The sequence below is a fragment of the Rhinopithecus roxellana genome, chromosome 15 (genome assembly GCF_007565055.1).
Source record: "Rhinopithecus roxellana isolate Shanxi Qingling chromosome 15, ASM756505v1, whole genome shotgun sequence".
Lineage (NCBI taxonomy): Eukaryota > Metazoa > Chordata > Mammalia > Primates > Cercopithecidae > Rhinopithecus > Rhinopithecus roxellana.
In genome coordinates, this window is record NC_044563.1 from 127,111,842 (window position 1) to 127,134,590 (window position 22,749).

General features: G+C 42.1%; 3 protein-coding genes across 15 annotated transcripts in view; 2 read left to right on the plus strand and 1 right to left on the minus strand.

The window, feature by feature from the left end:
• Positions 1 to 684: 684 nt before the first annotated feature.
• Positions 685 to 5,360, minus strand: C15H11orf1 (chromosome 15 C11orf1 homolog). Of its 3 annotated transcripts, XM_030918480.1 has the most exons (5): positions 5,136 to 5,360; positions 3,123 to 3,527; positions 2,132 to 2,356; positions 1,558 to 1,624; positions 685 to 989 (listed from the first exon to the last, which is right to left on the minus strand). In XM_030918480.1, exons 2-5 carry the CDS (start codon positions 3,285 to 3,287, stop codon positions 880 to 882), a joined length of 567 nt encoding a protein of 188 aa, XP_030774340.1. In that variant the 5' UTR covers positions 3,288 to 3,527; positions 5,136 to 5,360; the 3' UTR covers positions 685 to 879. The 3 variants fall into 3 exon arrangements, with proteins under 3 accessions (XP_030774340.1, XP_010380641.1, XP_030774341.1); XM_010382339.2 differs by lacking the exon at positions 3,123 to 3,527; XM_030918481.1 differs by lacking the exon at positions 1,558 to 1,624.
• Positions 5,361 to 5,531: 171 nt separating this feature from the next.
• Positions 5,532 to 10,634, plus strand: FDXACB1 (ferredoxin-fold anticodon binding domain containing 1). The gene is made up of 5 exons (XM_010382337.2): positions 5,532 to 5,773; positions 6,022 to 6,178; positions 7,679 to 7,882; positions 8,050 to 8,208; positions 8,583 to 10,634. The coding sequence occupies exons 1-5, from the start codon at positions 5,602 to 5,604 to the stop codon at positions 9,763 to 9,765; spliced, it is 1,875 nt and encodes a 624-aa protein (XP_010380639.1). The 5' UTR covers positions 5,532 to 5,601; the 3' UTR covers positions 9,766 to 10,634.
• Positions 10,635 to 13,110: 2,476 nt separating this feature from the next.
• The window catches only part of ALG9 (ALG9 alpha-1,2-mannosyltransferase), a 114,693-nt gene continuing 105,054 nt past the window's right edge, over positions 13,111 to 22,749 (plus strand). For 7 of the 11 annotated variants that reach the window (XM_030918470.1, XM_030918471.1, XM_030918469.1 and 4 more), the window contains exons 1-3: positions 13,111 to 13,346; positions 14,337 to 14,475; positions 16,626 to 16,760. In XM_030918470.1, coding sequence (XP_030774330.1) covers positions 13,216 to 13,346; positions 14,337 to 14,475; positions 16,626 to 16,760 — 405 coding nt within the window. In that variant the 5' untranslated portion in view covers positions 13,111 to 13,215. Of the gene's footprint in view, positions 13,347 to 13,385; positions 13,513 to 14,195; positions 14,214 to 14,336; positions 14,480 to 16,625; positions 16,761 to 22,749 lie in introns of those variants that run through there. The other 4 variants (XM_030918475.1, XM_030918477.1, XM_030918478.1 and 1 more) reach the window with 4 other exon arrangements.

The window sequence follows — 22,749 nt, forward strand, 5'->3', positions numbered from 1 at the left end:
CATTAGACTAGTCTGTCTACTTTTGTTTTATGTTTTAAATTCTCTACAATAATTTTTTAAAGTTATGTTTGTTTTTGTAGTCCTCAAGAACGGATGTTCACTAAGGTCACAGCAAAGTTGCACTATGTGACTCTGATTACCTGGCTTTACCCAGAAAGCGTCTAGCCAAACCTAGCCTAAGTTATGCTGGATTCTGCAGTCTTGAGACAGAAGGAAGGGAAGGTCAGAGTGGTTGTAGACTTTAGATAAATAATTCTTTATTTTATTTATTATTATTATTTTTTGAGATAGAGTCTCGCTCTGTCGCCCAGGCTAGAGTACAGTGGCATGACGTCAGCTCACCGCAACCTCCACCTCCCAGGTTCAAGCGATTCCCCTGCCTCAGCCTCCTGAGTAGCCGGGATTACAGGTGTGAGCCACCACGCTCAGCTAATTTTTGTGTTTTTGGTAGGGACAGTGTTTCACCATGTTGGTCAGGCTGGTCTCGAACTCCTAACCACAAGTGATCCACTCGCCTCAGCCTCCCAAAGTGCTGGGATTACAGGCATGAGCCACTGCACTTGGCCCAAAATAATTCTTTTTAAGACCCTTCTACAACACCCTAAAAATGTAGAACTGAGTTGCTATATGAAATTTGATGTTTAAATCCTGGTTAAAACAACAACAAAAAAGGGATAAAGAATATTTTCTGTGTTTTTTGCTTTATTTATTCAGAGAATGAAACTGTGCTACAGTGAGCTAAATTTTTAGCTCTGCTTAGAATGTGCTCCCTTCTACTTTTTACTGTGGAAAAGTGAAGTATCTTATCATTTCTTAGAAACCTGGATGCTGAAATTAGTCAATATTAAGATATTATACACATCCTGAGTGACGCCTGATTTAAGATTTTGAATAGCTATTCATGTAAGTTGACTTTTCTGTGCATTTGTATCGGGGAGGATCCAGTTCAGGTTGATGTCCTGGGAACCAGTGAGGCTCTCGCTTAAATCCTGAGGGAACCAAAAAAGGGAAGGAAAGACAAATGAAAACAGTCAACAATAAGGAGTTTTAGAAACTGATCTTGCTCCTATTTCTAGGGAATAGACAGCAAGTTCTGTTAAAAATGAAGAAAAAAACCTGTTTACTCATTCATTTAGTTATTTGCTTTTTTTTTTTTTTTTTTTTTTGGAGATGGTGTTTCACTCTGTCACTCAGGCAGGAGTGCAGTGGCTTGATTTCTGCTCACTGAAACCTCTACCTCTCAGGTTCAAGTGATTCTCCTGCCTCAGCCTCATGAGTAGCTGGGACTACAGGCATGAGCCACCACACCCAGCTAATTTTTGTATTTTTTAAGTAGAGATGGGGTGTCACCATGCTGGCCAGGCTGGTCTCGAACTCCTGACCTCAAGTGATCTACCTGCCTCAGCCTCACAACGTGCTGGGGGTTACGCGTGTGAGCCACTGCACCCAGCCTCACTTATTCACCTATTCAATTTACTTTTATTTGAGTTCCTTCTATGTGCCAGTCACTGAGGTGGGTTCTGAAAATGTAAGAATTAGAAAAAACAGTACACGTACTATGCGTTGAAAGTGGCATTTTGTTGTTGTAGCTTGTATTATATGTTGTTTCAAAGTAGTGTCCAAACTGGAAAGAAAAATTAACAGACTAAGAATCTGGAAGTCTACAGTTAACATCAGGAAATAAAGATCAATATGACATGAATTCTCATGGACTGTCATATTTTAGATGGACTGAGGTCTATGGTGTTAGTCTATATCCGTCTAACTTTCATATCTTTTGTATGTTTGCTTGTTTAGGACAAGACTAGATAGGCAAGGACCAGGGGAAAAGCTAGCCTAAGTCAGAAGACGTTATAAATTTCCGTAGATGACGAGATACAGTCCAAACAGAAGTAAGAGAAAAATAGGACTGCCCTTCCTTTTGAAACCTTACAGATAATAAAATATTCAACTTGACAGTAAAGTGGCATAGGTGGTTCAGCTGCAGACTGTTCCTCTGTCCCAAACACTTCACTGAAAACTGAGAGATCACTGCACCGGAAGTTATTATATACCTGCATTTCAAATGGCCATTGCATTTCTTTTGCCAACAAAAGGAAACAAACAAACAAAAAAGAGAAAGTTAGAGTACCTGGGAAGGCAAGGGTTTGGGCTGCACGATATTCCTCAGGTCATATCTTTCCTGGTTCCAGTTGCCCATCAGGGTACGGTTCGAATAGGCATTCTCATTAGTGGTGCATCTCCATCCGTACTGGAAAAACTTGGACATATTATTCCAATCTGTCCACACTTCACCATGGCCATCTGCATTAATGATGCTGCCACAATGTGGGTTCGTGAGGAAACAGGCGAGGTTCTGTCTCCGGGAAAAGACAAGAATAGAAAAGCTTATTGCATAAACCAGAGAAGAGAAAAAGCATCCTTTCCCACCCTTGTTTTACATAGCCAGGTAAAACATAAGCACACCCTACTAATGATCCAAGCTTTGTTATGGTTCTCTTTCTTCCTCTCTAAGTCCTGGAACCCTTTGATCTATTCTCTCAATCAGCAACAGCGGATGACTACATGGATTAAATCCATACTGCACCCCACGCCTCGTGAAAAGACAGGAAAAATTTCAGTATTCCCAATACAATATGGAGAATTAGCTAAATTTTTAGGTAATTTTGAGATGTAGGCATTTAGGGACTAAGGGCACTGCTACAGTCAAAGAGAACAGAAAGAAGTGAGAGTTGAATAACTAGATAACACAATAAATGAGTAATAAAAGATCATTTCCCTCCTGCTAGCTCAAGTGATGCCTTCCCTGAAGTTAGTGCCTCTTCCCTTTTATCTCACATAAAACTTTATCTTATCTTTCCCTGTATTTATAACTTTCTACCATACATCAGAGTTCTTTAAGTCTGCATTATATCTCCTATACTGAGCTGTATGCCTCTTAAGGACAGGATCTGTTTTATTCATTATTGTACTCTGTCCTTCTGCCTATTCTCCCAGTCAATCTGGTTTGCATATACCGGAAGATCAATGTCTGACTTCATTTTTTTGTAAGGTAAAAGCTCAATCTTTCTTTTTTCCCCAAAACGTGAGTCTGGCCCCCTGACTTAGGAACAAGGTGATACCTTTCCTGAAGAAGAGTAACTTGATGCTGAGTAGGTTGAGCCGTTTGAAGATGTCTTATGAGAGTGACAGAAATCTTCACTTGGCTGTTCCATGTTCTTTAAAGATGCAGACAAACCTGACTTTCTCAGTTCTCCAAGCAAAGAAAGATTCACCCAGATTATCATGGGCAAGTGGCCATGATTTGGAAGTCACCACCCACTTGCCTTTCCACAGGCAGAAACAAAGCCAATAACGCATCATTGAAGGATGACATCCCAGATAACTACCCTCATACCATCTGCCTTTGTGAAGACAGGTGCATGCACTGATGTTACCAAACAACATGATGACCAGAGTAGCTGGTCCCACGAAGTCCAACGGGCCTGGTATTCATACTGGAGATCTAGGTGTAACTGTCTCTAGGGCTGGAATGACAGACACCACCATCCACTCAGTTGACCAAGCCAGAAGCCTGGGGCTTATCTTTGACTCTCACTTGTCTTTAATATTCATCCAGTCACTAGGTCTTGTTGATTTTTGAATCAGACCGCTACCCTCCATTCCCACTGCCAAATTTCAATTCAAATCACTGTCAGCTTTGTTTCCATTATTGTAGCTGCCTCTTGTCTTATCCTGCCATCAGCCTTGTTCCTCTCCAAACCTTTCTCCACAGGAAAGCAGAATTTTTCAAAATGAAAGTATAATTTATCATCTTCTTATTTAAAATCTTTCAGTGGTTTTCGACTGTTTTCAGAGTAAGGTTCAGCCTGTTAAAATGGCTTACAACAGAACAGAGAACCAAATATAGCATGTTCTTGTTATCATAAGGGGTCCTGATCCAGACCCCAAGAGACACAAGAAAGAACTTAAGGTGAGTCTATAAAGCGTAAGGAACTTTATTAAAAAGTAAAGGAATAAAGAATGGCTACTCCATATGCAGAGCAGCCCTGAGGGCAGCCGGTTGCCCATTTTTATGATTGTTGATTATACGCTAAACAAGGGGTGGATTAATTCATACCTCCCCTTTTTAGACCATATAGGGTAACTTTCTGATGTTTCCATGGCATTTGTAAACTGGCATGGCACTGGTGGGAGTGTAGCAGTGAGGATGAACAGAGGTCAGTCTCATCGCCATCTTGGTTTTGGTGGATTTTAGTTGGCTTCTTTACTGCAACCTGTTATATCAGCAAGGTGTTTATGACCTGTATCTTGTGCTGAGCTATCTCACCCTGTGACTCAGAATGCCTTAACTTACTGGGAACGCAGTCCAGGTCTTAGCCTTATTTACCTAGCCCCTATTCAAGATGGAGTTGCTCTGTTATAAATACCTCTGACATTCTCACTTATAAGTGGGACCTAAACATGGAAACAACAGATGCTGCAGACTACTAACTAGAGTGGGGAGGTGGGTGGTGTGGGTTGAAAAACTATCTATTAGGTGCCATATACCCATATAACAAACCCGCAACCTACCTGGGTGCAATATATCCACGTAACAAACTTGTACATGTACCCCCACATATAAATAAAAGTTGATTTTTTTTAAAAGGCTTACAACGCTCCCTGTGACCTGGCCCCTGCCTAACTCTTCAGTCTCATCTGTTACTCTCCCTCCAACTGTGTTTCAGCCCAATTCAGCTATTCCGTTTCTCCATCAAGCTTTTGCATATATTGTTCTTTCTGCCTCTTCACGCCTCTAAACCCAGTTAAGATGTACTTTTACCCTCTTAGCTTTCAACTCGGGTTCACTTCATCCAAGGACTCTGACCCACTTCGCCCAAAAACTTGGTAACGTTCTCCTTCTGTGGGCTCCCATTGCACACTCAATCACTCCACGCATAGCACACACCAGGCCTGCCATACCAGAGTTGCCTCTTTTGCTCTGTGCATTCCCCACCAGACTGCAGGCTCACTTGAAATCATAGGCCACATCTTGTTCATCCATATATCGTAACCACCCTCACAGTGACCTGGCACGCAATAGACACTCAATAATCTTTCTTGAATGAATAGAAGATAGGAGATTTAAGCACCTGGAGGAGAAATTTTGAGCAGCAGAGACACTGGGAGGCAGCCATCTCGGACGAGGTGAAAAAAGTTTCAAAACCTTCTGCGTCAAGAGCATGTGAGACACAGTCCAATCTCTCCTTGGCCTCAGCCCCGCCCCGTTTCTTTCACTCAGAACTCGCCTCACCCCTTGTGACTGCTTGTGACCTCACGCAGGTGTGATGAAGTCGCTCAAGGCCATGCTTGGGCTAAAGGCACTATGATCTTCCCGAGGGGCTGAAAGGGCGAGGGGACAGGAAAGTGGGCGTCTTGCTTTTGCATTCATAGTTATTATCCTCCCAAGGAGTCGGTGCACCAGCTCGTCTAGACAACCAGGCGCCAAAGGTGCCTCATCAACTAGTGACGAGTGAAGAGGGGGCGGGCAGAGATCCGCGAAGGAAGTGACGTAAAACGAGCGCCACAGAGAACGCGAGCCGGGAGTCCGTGGAGGCCATGGCCCCTCGGCGCCTCCTGTTGGTTGGGGAGGGGAATTTCTCCTTCGCCGCCGCTCTGAGCGAAACCCTGGATCAGAACACTCGTCTTATCGCCACCTGCCTCCAGTGCCCGGCCGAGTTGACCCGGGATCCAGTGGCCCGGGAGAATCTGCGGTACCTGCGCGAGCGAGGTAGCGAGCCCGCCCTTCTGCGAAGCCCGGCCCAGCGGCTGGCGCGTCCCAAAGTGGAAAGGGTGGGGGCGTGGGGACGTAACCCACGTGGAGACTGTTCTTGATCGTCCCACGGATATTCACATAAAGCCGGCTTTGTGCCCAGATTTGGGCTGGTCTGCACGGTTTAAGTTAGGAAGAGTTTTTCTGTTCCATGCCTTAAGGCGTCCTCCTATCTCTATTTTGCGCCCCTAAACTATCTTTTCCAGGTATTGATGTACGTTTCGGTGTGGACTGCACCCAGCTGGCAGATGTCTTTGAACTGCACGACAGAGAATTTAATCAAATTTATTTCAACTTTCCGCATTGTGGACGCAAAGCTGGCGTAGCTAAGAACAGGGAACTGCTTGCCAAGTTTTTCCAAAGGTGAGGAAAGGAGTGCCCTCACAAGGAAAATGTTTAAGATGTCCATAACATAGTTACTGTACCCAAACATAAGGCACACGTGCAAGCTACTATGATATGTTTAGAAAATATAAAACCTCAAAGGAACCCCCAATTTAGTTGGAAAAACATATATAAACCCTAAATGCTAAATGAAAGTACAAATAGTGTACTCTTGGGTGTGTAAAAGAGGATCATTTATTTGTGACAGTGCAAAATAATGAGAGCCATATAGTCTAATGGCTAAGAACGTTCACTTAGAAGCCGGACTGCCTGGATTCAAATCCCAGCCCATCACTTAACAGTTGTTATTTTTTTATTTTTATTTTTTTTTTGAGACAGAGTCTCAGCTCTGTCGCCCAGGCGGGAGTGCAGTGGCCCAATCTCGGCTCACTGCAAGCTCCGCCCCCATTCTCCTGCCTTAGCCTCCCAAGTAGCTGGGAGTATAAGCGCCCGCCACCACGCCCGGCTAATTTTTTGTATTTTTAGTGGAGACGGGGTTTCACCGTGGTAGCCAGGATGCTCTCGATCTCCTGACCTCGTGATCCGCCCTCCTCGGCCTCCCAAAGTGCTGGGATTACAGGCATGAGCCACCACGCCTGGCCAACAGCTGTTATTTTAAGCAAGCTTACTTAATCTTTACATGCTTCCGTGTTCTCAAGTGTAAACTAGGGATATTAATAGTAACTAATTGGGCCAGGCACGGTGGCTCACGCCTGTAATCCCAGCAGTTTGGGAGGCCGAGGTGAGCAGATCACCTGAGGTCAGGAGATCGAGACCAGCCTGGCTACCACGGTGAAACCCGTCTCTACTAAAAATACAAAAAATTAGCCAGGCGTAGTGGCATGCGCCTGTAATCACAGCTACTTGGGAGGCTGAGGCAGGAGAATCACTTGAACTTGGGAAGTGGAGGTTGCAGTGAGCTGAGATTGTGCCACTGCACTCCAGCCTGGGCAACAGAGCAAGACTCCATCTCAAAAAAAAAAAAAAAAAAAAAGTAACAGCCTCATGAAATTATTGTGAACTGAAAACAATGCTCTACATGATTATACCACAAGTCATGATACTATTGGAGGTGTCCGAGGGGGCACAGCTGTCAATAAACTTTTGACAGAGGCAGTATTTTAAACTAGTATTTGAATTTCAGGAGGGCAATGAAAATGGGAAGAAACAGCCTAAGCAGTGAATCATATACAGAAACTGTGCAGATATTGACCTTTCTGTGACATATGCATGAACAACACAAATGCAAAGCAGACCCTGGTCAGCCAATAGTACCAGTTAGTGGGTTGAACATTTAATTTACATTTGTATTTACTTCCAGCTACTTTCTTTGCATTTTTTGAGGTCTAATAGATTTTTGCACATAGGCATGATTGGATTTTAATTATTTCACAGGCAAACCATGTGTATGTTGCCAACTCCTGTGGTAATTTCCACTTGTTTATGATAATTAGTTAGTGTTTCTTTTCTCCCTATTAGCTGTGCAGACGTTCTTGCAGAGGAAGGAGAAGTCCATGTGGCATTATGTAGAGGACAAGGTGGAACTCCTGCGGATAAGCCCCAGAGAGAATGGCACAACAGTTGGCAAGTGGTTGCCATGGCAGCCCTGGGGGGACTCATTTTAAGTGACGTATATCCATTCAGCTGTAAGGCTGTGCCAGGGTACAAGTGCACTGGATATAGGTAGGTAATAGCATAGGTCTAAGCCTTCTGCTTTTTCATCTCTCTCACTAATGATAACAAAATCTCATAAACAGACTCAGAGGCCCTGCCAATTAACTGATTCAGTCTGTAAAAATACTTGCTTATTTTAATAATGACAGATTTCATATTGGTGTCTATTTTGCCAGGAGTCAAGATAAGTCCTTTCATGTAGAAGGTGCTTTGAACCATGTCTTCACCAGGAGCTTACCTTTTGAAGTTTCTCAACCCAGAATCTTCAGGATCAAAGTGGGTAACCAGTGGTTTTCCTTTTCAGAACCAGAAGCACTTGTAGGAAAGTTGAACAGGTAACCATTATTTTGCTGGAAATCACTTCCATCTCCAGTTGTATCCTGATTGTCTTGATGGCAACCATATATTGAATGGATGGTACATAAATTGTTAGTGATGTGGGTGCTATGTTTATTTGTCAGCCTGGCCTCCTTAAGCATCTCTAGAATTAAAAATGGTCACATTTTCTGATATATTGTAGGGATGGTGGCTGTCAGAGTTCTGAAAATACACCTGTTTCTCCTTATGGTAGATGATTTCTTTGTTTCCTTTCAAGATCAATTTAAGGATAATTCTTTTCTGTCCAGCTATTTGTATTTTTAATTCTAGCTACATTATAATTATTTACTATCTTAAGTTAGAAAAGTTATTTTTGTGTGTGTTTAAACAGGGGTTTCCTGGAAGCACCTTCATGTCATCCTATCAAAACCATAAATGAGAAACTCATTGCTGAATTAGGCAAAGCTTTCCCTCTAAAAAGGCTGAAGTGTTCCTTCCCTTTGCTGCCACAGGAAGATGCCAGTGTTCTTCCTTTCTGGAATTGTGACTTTCTATCAGCTGCTTTTTGGATTAGTCTCCATGAAGATAACTCAAATTCTGAGTCCTTGATTGGTGGGACATCACAAGATGTGGAAGACTTTCTAGTGTCATTTTCAGAACTTAGCCTTCCCAAGAATCCTGGAAGAGACGGTAAAGAAGAAGCTTGTGAAGGAACCTGTGGCCAGGCCAAGGTCTGCCTTAGACCTTCTCTCCTAGTGCATGTTCAGGATGTCATCGAAGTACGAGACTTCCTCTCAGGTTCTCTGCACATCCTCAGTGGACCTGTCTTTCAGAAGTGCCACATTCTGCCTTTCACAATGCCAGCATTTCATGAGACTTTATTTATCCTTGGGTTTAATCAAAATCTGAAGGATGGCTGTCTTCAATCACTGCTGGATCATCTGAAGGGCATTCTAGATAGCCTGCTAACCCAGACATTGCTGGAGAGCTCTAAGCTGAGCAGTTTAGTCGAATTTGTCCTTCAATCAAATGGAAAGGATTATATGATTCGTGTGAAGACTCATAATTTTAGCCCAGATTGTACTGAGGATCTAATTATTGGGTCTGTTACCACATCTGCCACTAGTGTTATACATAAAGACCAGTGTTTTGTGTTTGTGTCTATGAACTTGGACTTACTAGCCATGCTTGTCTGGTGTATCTCTGACTGGAGAATGTTGTGGACGTTTGATAACCGTTTCCTGAAAAATTTTGTCCCTGGGAAAATAGAACCCTTCAAAAGTCATTCTCTGTATCCTCCATGTTATGTGCATGATATTAGTTTTTGGATAGATGAGAAGAAAGGATTTGATGAACTAGAGTTTCACACTGTGGCCCGAGCAGTGTCCCAGGACACTGTTATATCCATACAGTTTCTTAGCCGTTTTCAACATCGAAAGACTCAACAGGTCAGTCTCTGCTATAGATTGACCTACCAGACCTGTGACAAGGCCCTCACCCAGCAGCAAGTAGCATCAATGCAGTCCCAGTTTAGGAAGGAGATTCAACAACGCCTATATGTTATACCTCGGTAGTTTAGTAAATCCTTTTCTGCAGTGTGATCCTTTGTTGCGGGGGATGTGGAGGAAAATAACCAACTTGTAACCAGTAGTCCTTTCTGGATTATTTTTTTGTAAAATCTTTCACTTTGTGACCATAGCTACTGTTTGTTGATCTTTTTTTTTTTTTTTTTTGAGACAGAGTCTTGCTGTGTCGCCCAGGTGGGAGTGCAGTGGCAGTGGCGCAATCGCGGCTCACTACAGGCTCCACCTCCCAGGTTCATGCCATTCTCCTGCCTCAGCCTCCTGAGTAGCTGGGACTATAGGCGTCCCCCACCACACTGGCTAATTTTTTTTTTTTTTTTTTTGTATTTTTAGTAGAGAAGGGGTTTCACCACGTTAGCCAGGATGGTCTTGATCTCCTGGCCTTGTGATCCACCCACCTCGGCCTCCCAAAGTGCTGGGATTATAGGCGTGAGCCACCGTGCCCGGCCTACTGTTGGTTGATCTTAAAAGATACCTTGACTCTATCACTGAAATTTATAGATTATAATGTGATTGGTGACATTTGGAGTTGTGTAATATTTTGGTCCTGAGAAGTGACTAAAACAATAAACAAAACAGCATGTTGTACTTTAGATGGTCTGTTGCTGAAGACCCAGTAGAACTTAGGTGTCTCATCAAATATAAATATGTTTTCCACTCTGTCAATTACTCTTCCCTTAACTTTGTTGTATCATTTCGTTAAATCACCTTATGAGAGTAGTTTTTGGAATCAGACTAACATTTATTAGCTTGGTAAGTTGCAAATATTCCACATTAGTTTTGGTATTATTATCATCATCAACATTTTAATTCTGTGGTTGAAAGCCATGGAACTAATAAAGTGTCAGATTTGGGATTAACATTTGGGTCTGTTTGACTCTAAAGCCCATGTTCTTTCTGCCACTTTCTGTTACTTCTTCCCTAGTCTTTAAGAGTAATTCAACTGTGATTAAACTTTGCCTCTCTAGATTTTGGGGCCTTCTATTGTAAGTATCTCTAAGGGACACTGGAAAATTAACTTAGCCTAGGATTCTGCAGAATGCGGTATTCTAACGTGAAGTAATGTATGTTCCTGTTAATAGTTAGGCTCCACATTTGGGATTATATTCTGTGAGGGACATGACTGTCTTATTTATTCTTGGAGAAAACCATTTGGGAAGGCAAGAATGGAAGAACAGAGACAAATTAGGAGGTTATTGCAGTGATGCAAACAAGATAATGATGACCTGGACCAAGGTGGTAAAATGTTGGGTTGGATAATATTTGGAAGGACTTGCTGATGAATTAAACGTTCGTGTGTGGGTGAGAGAGGTTTGGGGTTAGAGAAATAAAGGGATTAAGTAGGACTCCTAGGTTTTTGACCTGAATACTTAGAAGACTGGAAGTGTCATTAACTGGGATGGAAACACTGCCATAGGAGTAAGTTTGGGGAGTGGGATCAAGAATCAAGGGATCTCTTATGGACGCATCTATTGCTGAGCTCTCCACATAGACTATTTTGCTAATTGATGGCAGGTAATGTGATTTATCCCTTTCTTCTATCCTCAGTAGTGCTTGGTACATGGATTAGGTAGTGTTTGAGCTGGATCTTAAAAAAGGTTAGGAATGTGAAGGGAGAATTGTTAGGCAAGTAGGGTGTGCATTTCAGGCAGAGGACATCCATGAACAGAGATACAGATAAGGGAGCATTTGGGGGCACTTTCTAGGCTAGTTAGCTGGAATGTAAAGTGTGCATAGGAAAGTAGTGGGAGATAAGATTGGAAAGGTAAGTTGGGGCTGGAGTTCATGGAAGACCAAATGCTAGAATAAGGAGTTAGTACTTTATTTGGTAGGCAATAGGAAAAAATCCAGTGATTTTTTATTAAGGAAGTGACACAGAGTAGTGCTTTGCAAAATTAACTGGATAACGTTGCACAGGATGAATTTGAGATGAGCAATCCCTGTGAAGATACTATTGTGTCAGTCCTAGGTAGACAGGTCAAGAGGGACCTGCATTAGAGTTAAACGAAAAGGAGGAGATGGGTATATGAGATACAGTTAGGCTGGGTGCACTGGCTCACGCCTATAATCCCAGCATTCTGGGAGGCTGAGGCAAGTGGATCACTTAAGGCCAGGAGTTCCAGACCAGCCTGGCCAACATGACGAAACCTAATCTCTACTAAATATACAAAAATTAGCCAGCGTGGTGGTGGCACATGCCAGTAGTCCCCGCCACTAGGGAGGCTGAGGCATGACAATCTCTTGAACCTGGGGAGCAGAGGTTGTAGTAAACTGAGATTGTGCCACTACACTCCAGACTGGGTGACCAAGCAAGACTCTGTCTCCAAAAAAAAAAAAAAAGAGATAGCTAAGCTGGATATTTGAACTTGGTAACTAATGACTGACTGCATGTGAGAATTAAGCAATATGATCAATCTCCATTTTCAATACTTGGGAATTTTTAGGAAATCACAACCTTCTGAGACCGTGTCAAGGTTAGCATTCCATCTATCAATTTGTCCCAGTTACTGGCATGGAGCTCCACAGGGTAGGATATAGCTCTGTGATTAGGGGAGTGGATAGAATATCAGGATTAGATGAATGACCCCCAAGATATGGGGGTCACAGGTATGATATCATCAATATGTCTAAAATGTTGATATATAAAATGATTGTAGGAAATGCAGACCTTTCGCCCAACCTGGTGGGAAGAGCATGGGCTTTCTGGTAAGATAGTCCTGGGCTGGAATATAGCTCCACCATTTACTAGCTCCAAGTTTATTTAGTTTCCTGATCAATAAAACAAGGTTGTTGTACTAAGTTTAAAAAGGATAAAATACGTAAAACGCCTACCACAATGCCGTAGTAGCGATGACAGTGATGGACGTCTGGTTCAGTTTGCCGCACAGAATTTCATCAGTCTACATTCTGCCATTACCGGTTTGTCTCTCTGAAGCAGTTTTTAGCTACAGGCTGTCTCTGACACTCTCACTAAAATACAGAGAAGGCAAAGTGTTAAAAATGACATTTTAAGGACCTTTAGTAGATAGCTGCGCTATGATATTTAACTGAATACTTCACATCTTACTATGTAGATTCCTTTAATCACTTTGTTTTTTCATTTAAATAGGGGAGCTGAGGTTATTTTTTTTTTTTTTTTTTTTTTTGAGAATGGAGAATGCTGAAAAGTGACGGAAAATAAGGTTGGAGGGAGGTAGGAATGGCCAGAATTAGAAGCAGGTGGATGGGACAGCCCTGATGAAGAAACTCAAGTCTCAGATTCTATTTCTTCGCTACTCGAGGATCTGCCCCAATTGGCCCAGTAACACTGTAATTTAGTCTTTTCTGCGCATGTCAAGATCTTTTGTCCCTCGGCGGACACCGTTTGCCAGTCAAAGCTATGTCTCCGCGCTCACCGACTTCATAGGGTTCCGAATTCTGTCTTTTTTCCCCAAGCTTGCCATGGCTAGTCGAGGGGCTCGGCAGCGCCTGAAGGGCAGCGGGGGCAGCAGTGGGGATACGGCCCCGGCTGCGGACAAGCTGCGGGAGCTGCTGGGCAGCCGAGAGGCTGGCGGCGCGGAGCACAGGACCGAGTACGTGTGCGGCGCGGCAGGGGCGTGGCCGGCCGGCGGGCGGCGCGGTTCGGAGCTGCCCCGGGGAGGGTCTTAGCAGTGGCGCGCGGGGCTCCGACAGGCCTGGCCTCCCCGCTGGAGGCCTGAGCTCCCTCTTCAGCTAGGTCATATTACTCTTCCTGGGCGGGTCAGCATTCAGTCTTCGCCCACCTTAGATCCCTCCACTGCGGGTTCCCCTCTCTTGTAAAACCGTCTTGGAGTGCGGATCTGTGATGCTCTCGGGCCAGGCCTAGAATGGGCATAGCCTCTGTGGGAGATGTTGACAGGATCAAAGAGTATATACCTTTTACGGCTGTTCCTCACAGCTCCTTTTATTCTGCCTCAAGTCCCAACCCTTTACTGGGCCCATCCAACCCGCCACCACCTCTTCCCAAACCCGGGAGGCTGCAGGTTGGAACTGCATTAAGGGAGCTGTCAACATATGGAATTGGAGTAGGCTATGTACCTGGCACCTAGGTTTCTATCTGAACATAAGGGTGAATGAATAAAGCCATGAAAAGCAATGATCTTGTTAAGAAAGAAAAGGAGAATGACAGCTTTGTGGCCTTCAAATGAGTGATTGGTTGACTTGGGATAAATGGAGTGTCATAAATACATTGAGCTAAAGTGTATGAGTTAATTTATGCCTTAAAAGCAGGAAGTGGAAGGAGTGATTGAGTGATGAAAGTCAATTCTGCAGAAGGGCGAGGCAGGAGGATTACTTGAGCCGAGGAGTTTAAGTCCAGCCTGAGCAACATAGCAAGACTCTATCATAAAATTTTTTTCTTAAACATCTGAATTCTTTATTCATTTTACTGAGAGAGAACAACTAGCCATTCACCTTTTTAGGTGAATAACTTAAGTGCTTTGATGTCCCTTGTTCTTTTTGTCCTCTCTTTCTAGATTTAGGTCTTCTGATTAGCAGGTCCTTCCTGACATGCTCTTTTTTTTTTTTTTTTTGCTTTTGAGCAGGTTATCTGGGAACAAAGCAGGACAAGTCTGGGCACCTGAAGGATCTACTGCTTTCAAGTGTCTGCTTTCAGCAAGGTTATGTGCTGCTCTCCTGAGCAACATCTCTGACTGTGATGAAACATTCAACTATTGGGAGCCAGTAGGTGATTTCTTTAGTTTTCTCTTTTTGTTCTTGATTTTGCAGCATAGATGTTATTATGAATCGAGAGATAAATAATATACAAGTGTTACTCCTAGTAAAATAGCTGTATTTTTTTTTAAAAACAACAAAACAAAACAAAAAAAACAGGCCTGGCACGGTAGCTAACGCCTGTAATCCCAGTACTTTGGGAGGCCGAGGCTGGTGAATTACCTAAGGTCGGGAGTTTGAGACCAACCTGACCAACATTGTGAAACCCTGTCTCTACTGAAAATACAGAAATTAGCTGGGCGTGGTGGTGGGCACCTGTAGTCCCAGCTGCTCAGGAGGCTGAGGCAGGAGAAATGCTTGATCACGGGAGGCGGAGTTTACAGTGAGCTGAAAGCACACCATTGCGCTCCAGCCTGGGTGACAGAGCGAGACTCCGTCTCAGAAAAAAAAACAAAAAACAGAAATGGGGACTCTAATGTCACTGAGGCTGATATTGAACTTGAGCTATCCTCTCACCTTGCTTCCAAAGTGTTAGGATTACAGACGTGAGCCACTGGGCCAGGCCAGTAACATGTTTTCACTTTTGTGTTCTAAGCAGATGATTTACCTGCTATTGAAGGCTATAGGGAATTTAGCTGGTTTACACCAAGGTCTAATTTGTAATTTTCTTTTTTTTTTTAAATGAAAATAATACCTGGAGATAATTTTTAAAGTTAACAAATACTGAAATACCTAAAGGAAAAACAGTAGCTTTCTATTCCGCTTCTCATGTCCAAATCCTACTTTCCAGAGGCAACCACTTTTTTTTATTTTCTTTTTTTTTTTCGAGACAGAGTCTCACTCTGTCGCCCAGGCTGGAGTGCAGTGGCCAGATCTCAGCTCACTGCAAGCTCCGCCTCCCGGGTTCACGCCATTTTCCTGCCTCAGCCTCCCGAGTAGCTGGGACTACAGGCGCCCGCCACATTGTCTGGCTAGTTTTTTTGTATTTTTTTAGTAGAGATGGAGTTTCACCGTGTTAGCCAGGATGGTCTCGATCTCCTGACCTCGTGATCCACCCGTCTCGGCCTCCCAAAGTGCTGGGATTACAGGCTTGAGCCACCATGCCCGGCCTTTTTTTCACTTTTTAAGTTATGTCTTATAGTTACCAAAATAGTGTTACTAAATAGTATGCTTTTTTTTTTTTTTTTTTGAGACAGAGTCTGGCTCTGTCGCCCAGGCTGGAGTGCAGTGGCCAGATCTCAGCTCACTGCAAGCTCCGCCTTCTGGGTTTACGCTTCTCCTGCCTCAGCCTCCCGAGTAGCTGGGACTACAGGCGCCCGCCACCTCGCCCGGCTAGTTTTTTGTATTTTTAGTAGAGATGGGGTTTCACCGTGTTAGCCAGGATGGTCTCGATCTCCTGACCTCATGATCCGCCCGTCTCGGCCTCCCAAAGTGCTGGGATTACAGGCATGAGCCACTGCGCCCGGCCCTAAATAGTATGCTTTTATTGCTATTTCTTGATTTACACATTACCTGTTGACTTCTATTATAGAAAATTCAAAGGTAAAATTTTCTGATCACATTTTGAATTAAAAAAATGAAGGAAGAATGTTAAGTGTAGGTTGTTTAAGGAAAATATATAATTTAGAGGTTTTCTGTTTTGGCTAACGAGTGTTGAGAAAAAATAAGTAGAAGGTAAGATTCAAGCTTTCAGTGTTGACCAAACAGCAATCTTGTAAAATGTATAATGTCTTAATATTTAAAATATTATATCATTTTGATTCCTTTTTTATCCATCAGTTGCAAATCGCCTAGGCTGGAGTGCAGTGGCATGATCTGGGTTCACTGCAACCTCTGCCTCCTGGGCTCAACTGATTCTCCTGCCTCAGCCTCCGAAGTAGCTGGGACTACAGGCATGCACCACCATACCATGCTAATATATTTATATATGTATTTTTTGTAGATATGGGGTTTTGCTATGTTGCCTAGGCTGGTCTTTAACTATGGGGCTCAAGCAACCTGCCTGCCTTGCCCTCCCAAAGTGCTGGGGTTATAGGTGTGAGGCACCATGCCTGGCCTGCCTTTGTCTTTAATATTTCTGCTCAGAAACTTCACTTGCATCTGCTTAACAGAGATTTTTGGCCAATATAACCCTGAATCTATCTGTTTTGTATTTTTAGACACACTACCTCATCTATGGGGAAGGGTTTCAGACTTGGGAATATTCCCCAGCATATGCCATTCGCTCCTATGCTTACCTGTTGCTTCATGCCTGGCCAGCTGCATTTCATGCAAGAATTCTACAAACTAATAAGGTAAGGGCAGACCAACCTGGAAGCAATCACAATCGATCAAGAGGTGAGTCTCTGGTATAGTTTTCAGAAAAGGACAAAATAGATTGGAAGTTAAAAGGGAACTTTTTTTGAAGAAGAATCATTTATTCACCTTTCAACAAGCATTAATGGAACAACTTTTATTTGGTAGACACTGTATTAAGGCTGTGGCTATAACAATAACCAAGCCCCTGACTTAATGAAACTTGTGGTTTAGTGGAGAAGAGGAACGTTGAACAAATCATTCTAAATATGATGGGTCTTATGGAGGAAAAGTGCAATGTACAATGGAATAGCATATTAGGAAGGTCTAATTTAAGTAGAGTGCTGAGAAATCATTAGGTGTTAACTGGGACCTAACCTGATTAGTTTTCAGAAATTTGACTATGATGCGTCTTGGTGTGGATTTCTTTGGGTTTGTCCTGTTTGGAGTTTATTCAGCTTCTTGAATCTTTAGGCTTATTCCTTTTGCCAAATTTGGAAAGGTTTTAGTTTTTATTTTTTTGAATAGTTTTTCAGCCCTGTTCTTTTCCCTTTTCTTATAGAACTTTGATGATGTGAATGTCAGATCTTTTGTTATTAGTCCCCCAGGTCTCTGAGACTCTGTTTTCAATTTATTTTCTCTCTGTTGTTCACATTGAGTAATTTCTGTTCTTCTGTCTTCCACTTCACTGATTCTTTCCTCTGTCCCCTCTTCCAATGTGGACCCCATCCATTGCATTTTTAGTTTGTTCTATGTATTTTTTCAGTTTTAAAATTTCCATTCGGTTTTTCTTTATATCTTCTAATTTTTTTTACTGAGACTTTCTCCTTTTCATTTGCTTCAAGCATATTCTTAATTGTTCACTGAAATATTTTTACGAAGCCTGCTTTAAATTCTGTCAGATAATTCTAACACCTCTGTCACCTTGGTGTTGGAATCTGTCGATGGACTGTTTTCATTCAGTTTGAGATCTTCCTGGGTCTTGGTATGACAGGTCATTTTCAGTTGAAAACTGGACATTTTAGGTGTTGCATGATGAGATTCTGGATTATTCATGGGCTCAGCATGCTTTCTTTGCAGTTTTGTGCTCCTTGGATCTTATTTAAGCCTTCTGTTTTAGCTGGCTTCTTTTGATACTACTTCCCACTAACCCAGCAGGAAGAGAGCATTAGTGGGAAGTTTCTACCTTGTTACTGCCAAGTGGAGGTAGAACTCGAGGTTCCCTACCAAGCCTCCAATGACATCTGAGGAAGGGGGTCCTTTTTGTTATTGCTGGGCAAGAGTAGGAGGTCTCACTCCCTACTAGGCCTCCACTGATACCACCTTACAGGTAGAGTCCAAGCATCTTGACAGATTGAAGTTGGGTGTGGAAGTCCAGGCTCCTGAAGTGGTTGCCACTAACACCAAGATGAAGGAGAGGCTCATGAGTGGGGATGAAAGTCCTGGCTTCCTACCTGACCTCTGATGCGTGGGTAGTAGTGGGTATTTCTCCAGGGTATTTGTCCTGAATGGAGTAGTTACTGTCTAAAAGTTTTTGTCATGCTAGGCTACCTTTTCTTTGGTCCTTTGGCTACACAGCAGACCTTGGTTGGGTTGTTTTTGTCTTCTGTGCCCATTGGCATTTTCAGTTGCCAGCTTTTCATGCCTAGAATATACCAAGCAAAAAGAAAACCCATGGAATTTACCACTATGTTGTTCCTCATGTCCTGAAGTCTGTAGCCAGCCTGCTTTCTTCTCTCCACCTTCAGAGTCTTCTTAGGTTGGTTTTAAATAGATTGTCCAGAGTTTCTGGTGGTTTTTTTGGTTGTTTTAAATAGAGTGTCCAGGAATAGGGGAAAAGTCCATTTTCCATGAAGCAGAAGTCCCTAACTAGAGAAGTGAAGGATAAGTAGGAGTTGTCTAGGTAAGGGAAAAGTGGGGATGCAGGAGAAAGTTGGGAATAGTCTTCTAGACTGGTGGCCCTGAGGCTGGGAAGAAGGACAGCATGACTTTTTTGTATAAACAGGTTTGACACTTGGAAGAGGGAATGGTGGAATAGGTTAGATGAGACTGAGAATTAAGAAGACGCCAGATTTTCTGTAAGACCTGGTAGGATCTATTAAGGTATCAGACTGTTGTTCTTCTCCCCACTAGTCTGTTGTGTGAAGCCACTGAAAGGTTTTCAGACAAAAGAGAGGTATGATTGCATTTGCATTTTAGAATGTTCAGAAAGGTAGCACCTGCAGAAAGTGACAAAAATACTGTCCCTCCCTTCCATATCCAGTATCTCATTTCTATTTTTTTTTTTAAATGAAGTCTCACTCTGTCGCCCAGGGTGGAGTGCAGTGGTGCGATCTCAGGTCACAGCAACCTCCATTTCCCGGATTCAAGTGATTATCCCGCCTCAGTCTCCTGAGTGACTGGGATTACAAGCTTGAGCGACCAAGTCTGACTAATTTTTTTGTATTTTTAGTAGAGACAGGGTTTCACCATGTTGGCCAGTTTGGTCTCAAACTCCTGACCTCAAGTGATCCGCCTGCCTTGGTCTCCCAAAGTGCTGGGATTATGGGCGTGAGCCACTGCACCTGGCCTCATTTCTGGTTTTTTTTTTTTTTTTTTTTTTTGAACTTGTCAAAGGAAAGATAATAAAGGGTGAAGGGCTCAGTAGAAAACTAACAATGTGCTATGCAGAGGGTTTTCATTTCCACTTGGATATCTACTGTCACTTCAAATTTTACATGTTCAACACAGAATTCTTCCTCTTCTCTAATCCTCTTACATCACTGATGTGCACAGCAAGTGAAATGGAAAGCAAGATTTCTCTTCTTCTCTTGTTCTTTCTTCCGATCTCCTTTTTCCCAGCCACCCGGCAAAGGGGAATTGTAGCTTAGAGAGTCTTAGCCTCAGCATCATAACGCTGAGTAGAGAAGGATGGTTGTTTCTGAGAGATAGTGTGGTAACAATTGGCACCTCTAGTGATAGCTGCCTTCTCAATCTCTTGCTACCCCAGTTGAAAGCACCTTTGTATTGTCTCTTCTGTGGACCTGTTTGTGAATTTCTCTGAAGTGTACACTCAGGAGTGAGATCCTACACATAGACCCATGGGCTTACTGAATCTCAGAGTTCTGCCAGATTGCTCTCTAGATGGCTGTACAACTTTATGTTCTCTGCAGCAGTACTCCAGGCTCCATCTTCCTCTCCTGAGCCTTTCTCATGTATGTGAGATGCTTCTCATTTTAATTGAATTTCTCTGATTATTAGTGAAGAGGAGCATTTCTTCATACAGTTATTACTCATTTAGAGCTTCCTTTCTGTGAATTACACATTCACATCCTTTGCCTATTTTTCTGTTGGGTTTTCTATTTTATTCTTCCAATTTGTAGACATTCTCAATAGTAACCCCCTATAGGTTTTAGATATTGCATATATTTTCTCTTACCTTTATTACCTTTGTCTGTGGTCCTTTGTTGAACAGTAATCTTTAATTCAATATGGTCAAACCAATCCATTTTCTCTTGCGATTGGTGGATTTTGGGTCTTTGTAAAAGAAATCCTCCTTCACCAGGTCATAGAGATATTCTTCTGTATTTTCTTCAATTAACTTTTGTTTTTTTTTTTTTTGAGATGGAGTCTCGCCCTGTCACCCACTGGAGTGCAGTGGTGCGATCTCGGCTCACTTCAGCCTCTGCCTCCCAGGTTCAAGCGATTCTCCTGCCTCAACCTCCCCAGTAGCTGGGACTACAAGCATGTGCCACCACGCCCAGCTAATTTGTGTATTTTTAGTAGAGATAGGGTTTTGCCATGTTAGCTGGTCTGGTCTCAAACTCCTGAACTCAGGTGATCCACCCACCTCGGCCTCCCAAAATGCTAGGATTCAATTAGCTTTTAATTTTATCTTTTACATATAAGGCTTTAATCATTTGAAGTTTATTTTTATAAATTGTGGAAAGATCCAGCTTTATTTTTTGTTGTATGGTGAACTGGATTTTCTAGCACCATCTACCAAATAACCCACCTTTTTCCTTCTGATTTGTAATACTACCTCTATCATTCACCTCAGTCTCATTATGTATATGGGTTGTTTCTGTTGTCTATTCTTTGTCATTGGTCAGTTTATTACCCATATTGCTTTTATTATTATGGCTTTGTAATGTATGTCAGTATCTGGTGAATGAATTTCTTACTTTGTCCTTTTTTAAATTTGTATTTTAAAAATCATTTTAGAATCAGTTTGCCCCTCACCCAAATTCTGCTAGGTTTTGGTTAGAGTTGTATTAAATTTACCTATTATTTTGAGAATGAATTATTTTATTTTATTTTATTTTATTTTATTTTATTTTGTTTTATTTTATTATTTTATTTTATTTTTTGAGACAGGGTCTTGCTCTTCTTCCCAGGCTGGAGTGCAGTAGTTAGTAATAACTTACTGCAGCCTCAAACTCCTGGGCTCAAGGAATCCTTCCACTTCAGCCTCTTGAGTACATGGTACTCTTGGGCACAGGTACATGCCACCATATCCAGCTAATTTTTAATTTTTTGTAGACTTGGAGCCTCACTATATTGTCCATGCTGGTCTTCAATTCCTGGCCTCAAGCACACGCCTTGTCCCCGCCTCCCAAAGGGTTGGGATTATAGGCGAGTGCCACTGCACTCAGCAGAATTAACACTTTTACAGTGTTAAGTCATTCTGTCCCTAAAATGATACATTTATCCATTTAGTCAAGTTTTCTTTGTCTTTTAATAAATATTTTTACATTTGAGCTTAGCCAAAAGGCCAAGAAGCAAAAATACAGTTTTTTAAAGTATTCATTTCAGTCTTGTGAAGTCTGATAGGTTAACGCCTAGATTCTTTGTACTTTTTATTGTGATCATAAATGGTATCTTGTTTTCTGTTACTTTTTGCTGGCATATAGGAGCACAGTTGTTTTTGTATTTTAATCTTAATACTGAATGTCTTGCTGAATTTCCTCATTAGTGTCAGTGGTTTGTCAGGTGAAGCTTTTGGGTTCTCTTTCATCTTCGTATGTTAAGTTTAGTTTCTTCTATTCTGTTACCTCATTTCATTTTTGTGTCATTTTGCTCTGACTAGGACTTCCAGTTGAATATTAGCAGGAATGGTGGTGGTGTTTGTCCTGCTCTCAAACAGAATTCTTATATTAATTCATGTTAAATTTTAACTTTCTAAATGTGTATATGTACTCTCTCCAATTAGATGAGGAGTCCTTAAATGTAGACACTTTGTACTAAAATTATCTGTGTTCCTAATAGCATCTAGAATAGTGCTCAGTATATAGTAAGTAGGTTTTCAGTCTATTTTTATTAAATTAATGAATGAATCTGGGCATTTACAGGATCACTGTTTTCAAGTTTTTTTTTTGGAACTTTTTGCTTATAATGAAAATGGAAGGTATTTTCTACATTATATGCACTTATATTAATCATACTATATATTTTTTGTTTGTTTTTGAGACAGTCTCGCTCTTTTCTACATTATATGCACTTATATTAATCATACTATATATTTTTTGTTTGTTTGTTTGTTTTTGAGACAGAGTCTCGCTCTGTTGCCCAGACTGGAGTGCAGTGGCATGATCTCGGCTCACTGCAACCTCCAACTCCCAGGTTCAAGTAATTCTCTTGCCTCAGGCTCCCGAGTAGCTGGGGTTACAGATGCCCGCCACCATGCATGGCTAATTTTTTTGTATTTTTAGTAGAGATGGGGTTTCATCAGGTTGGCCAGGCTGGTCTCGAACTCCTGACCTCAGGTGATCCACCTGCCTTGGCCTCCCAAACTGTTGAGAATACAGACGTGAGCCACCGCGCCCGGCCAGTTATAATATATATTAAGTAGTGTTTATATTCTGAGAAATTCAGTGCTCTTAACCATATGGTATTCTGTAGTATAAAACTATTCAGTATAACCCATATTTTATTATTTTTATTTTTTAAATTGAGTGTTGTCAATTATAAAATTAATAAAACCACATTACAGAACTTTGGAAGATAGGA

Bases quoted from the DNA above. Each gene is read 5' to 3' on its own strand.
- C15H11orf1 (XM_030918480.1), bottom strand. From the start codon at position 3,287: ATGATAATCTGGGTGAATCTTTCTTTGCTTGGAGAACTGAGAAAGTCA. The intron at 1,625-2,131 runs GTACTCTAACTT...TTTTCTTTCCAG, and splicing joins CCAAACCCTTGCCTTCCCAG to TTTGGACACTACTTTGAAAC. The intron at 990-1,557 runs GTACGTGTACTG...TGGTTCCCTCAG, and splicing joins AATGCCACTTTCAACGCATA to GATTTAAGCGAGAGCCTCAC.
- FDXACB1 (XM_010382337.2), top strand. From the start codon at position 5,602: ATGGCCCCTCGGCGCCTCCTGTTGGTTGGGGAGGGGAATTTCTCCTTC. The intron at 7,883-8,049 runs GTAGGTAATAGC...CTATTTTGCCAG, and splicing joins TACAAGTGCACTGGATATAG to GAGTCAAGATAAGTCCTTTC. The intron at 8,209-8,582 runs GTAACCATTATT...GTGTTTAAACAG, and splicing joins CTTGTAGGAAAGTTGAACAG to GGGTTTCCTGGAAGCACCTT.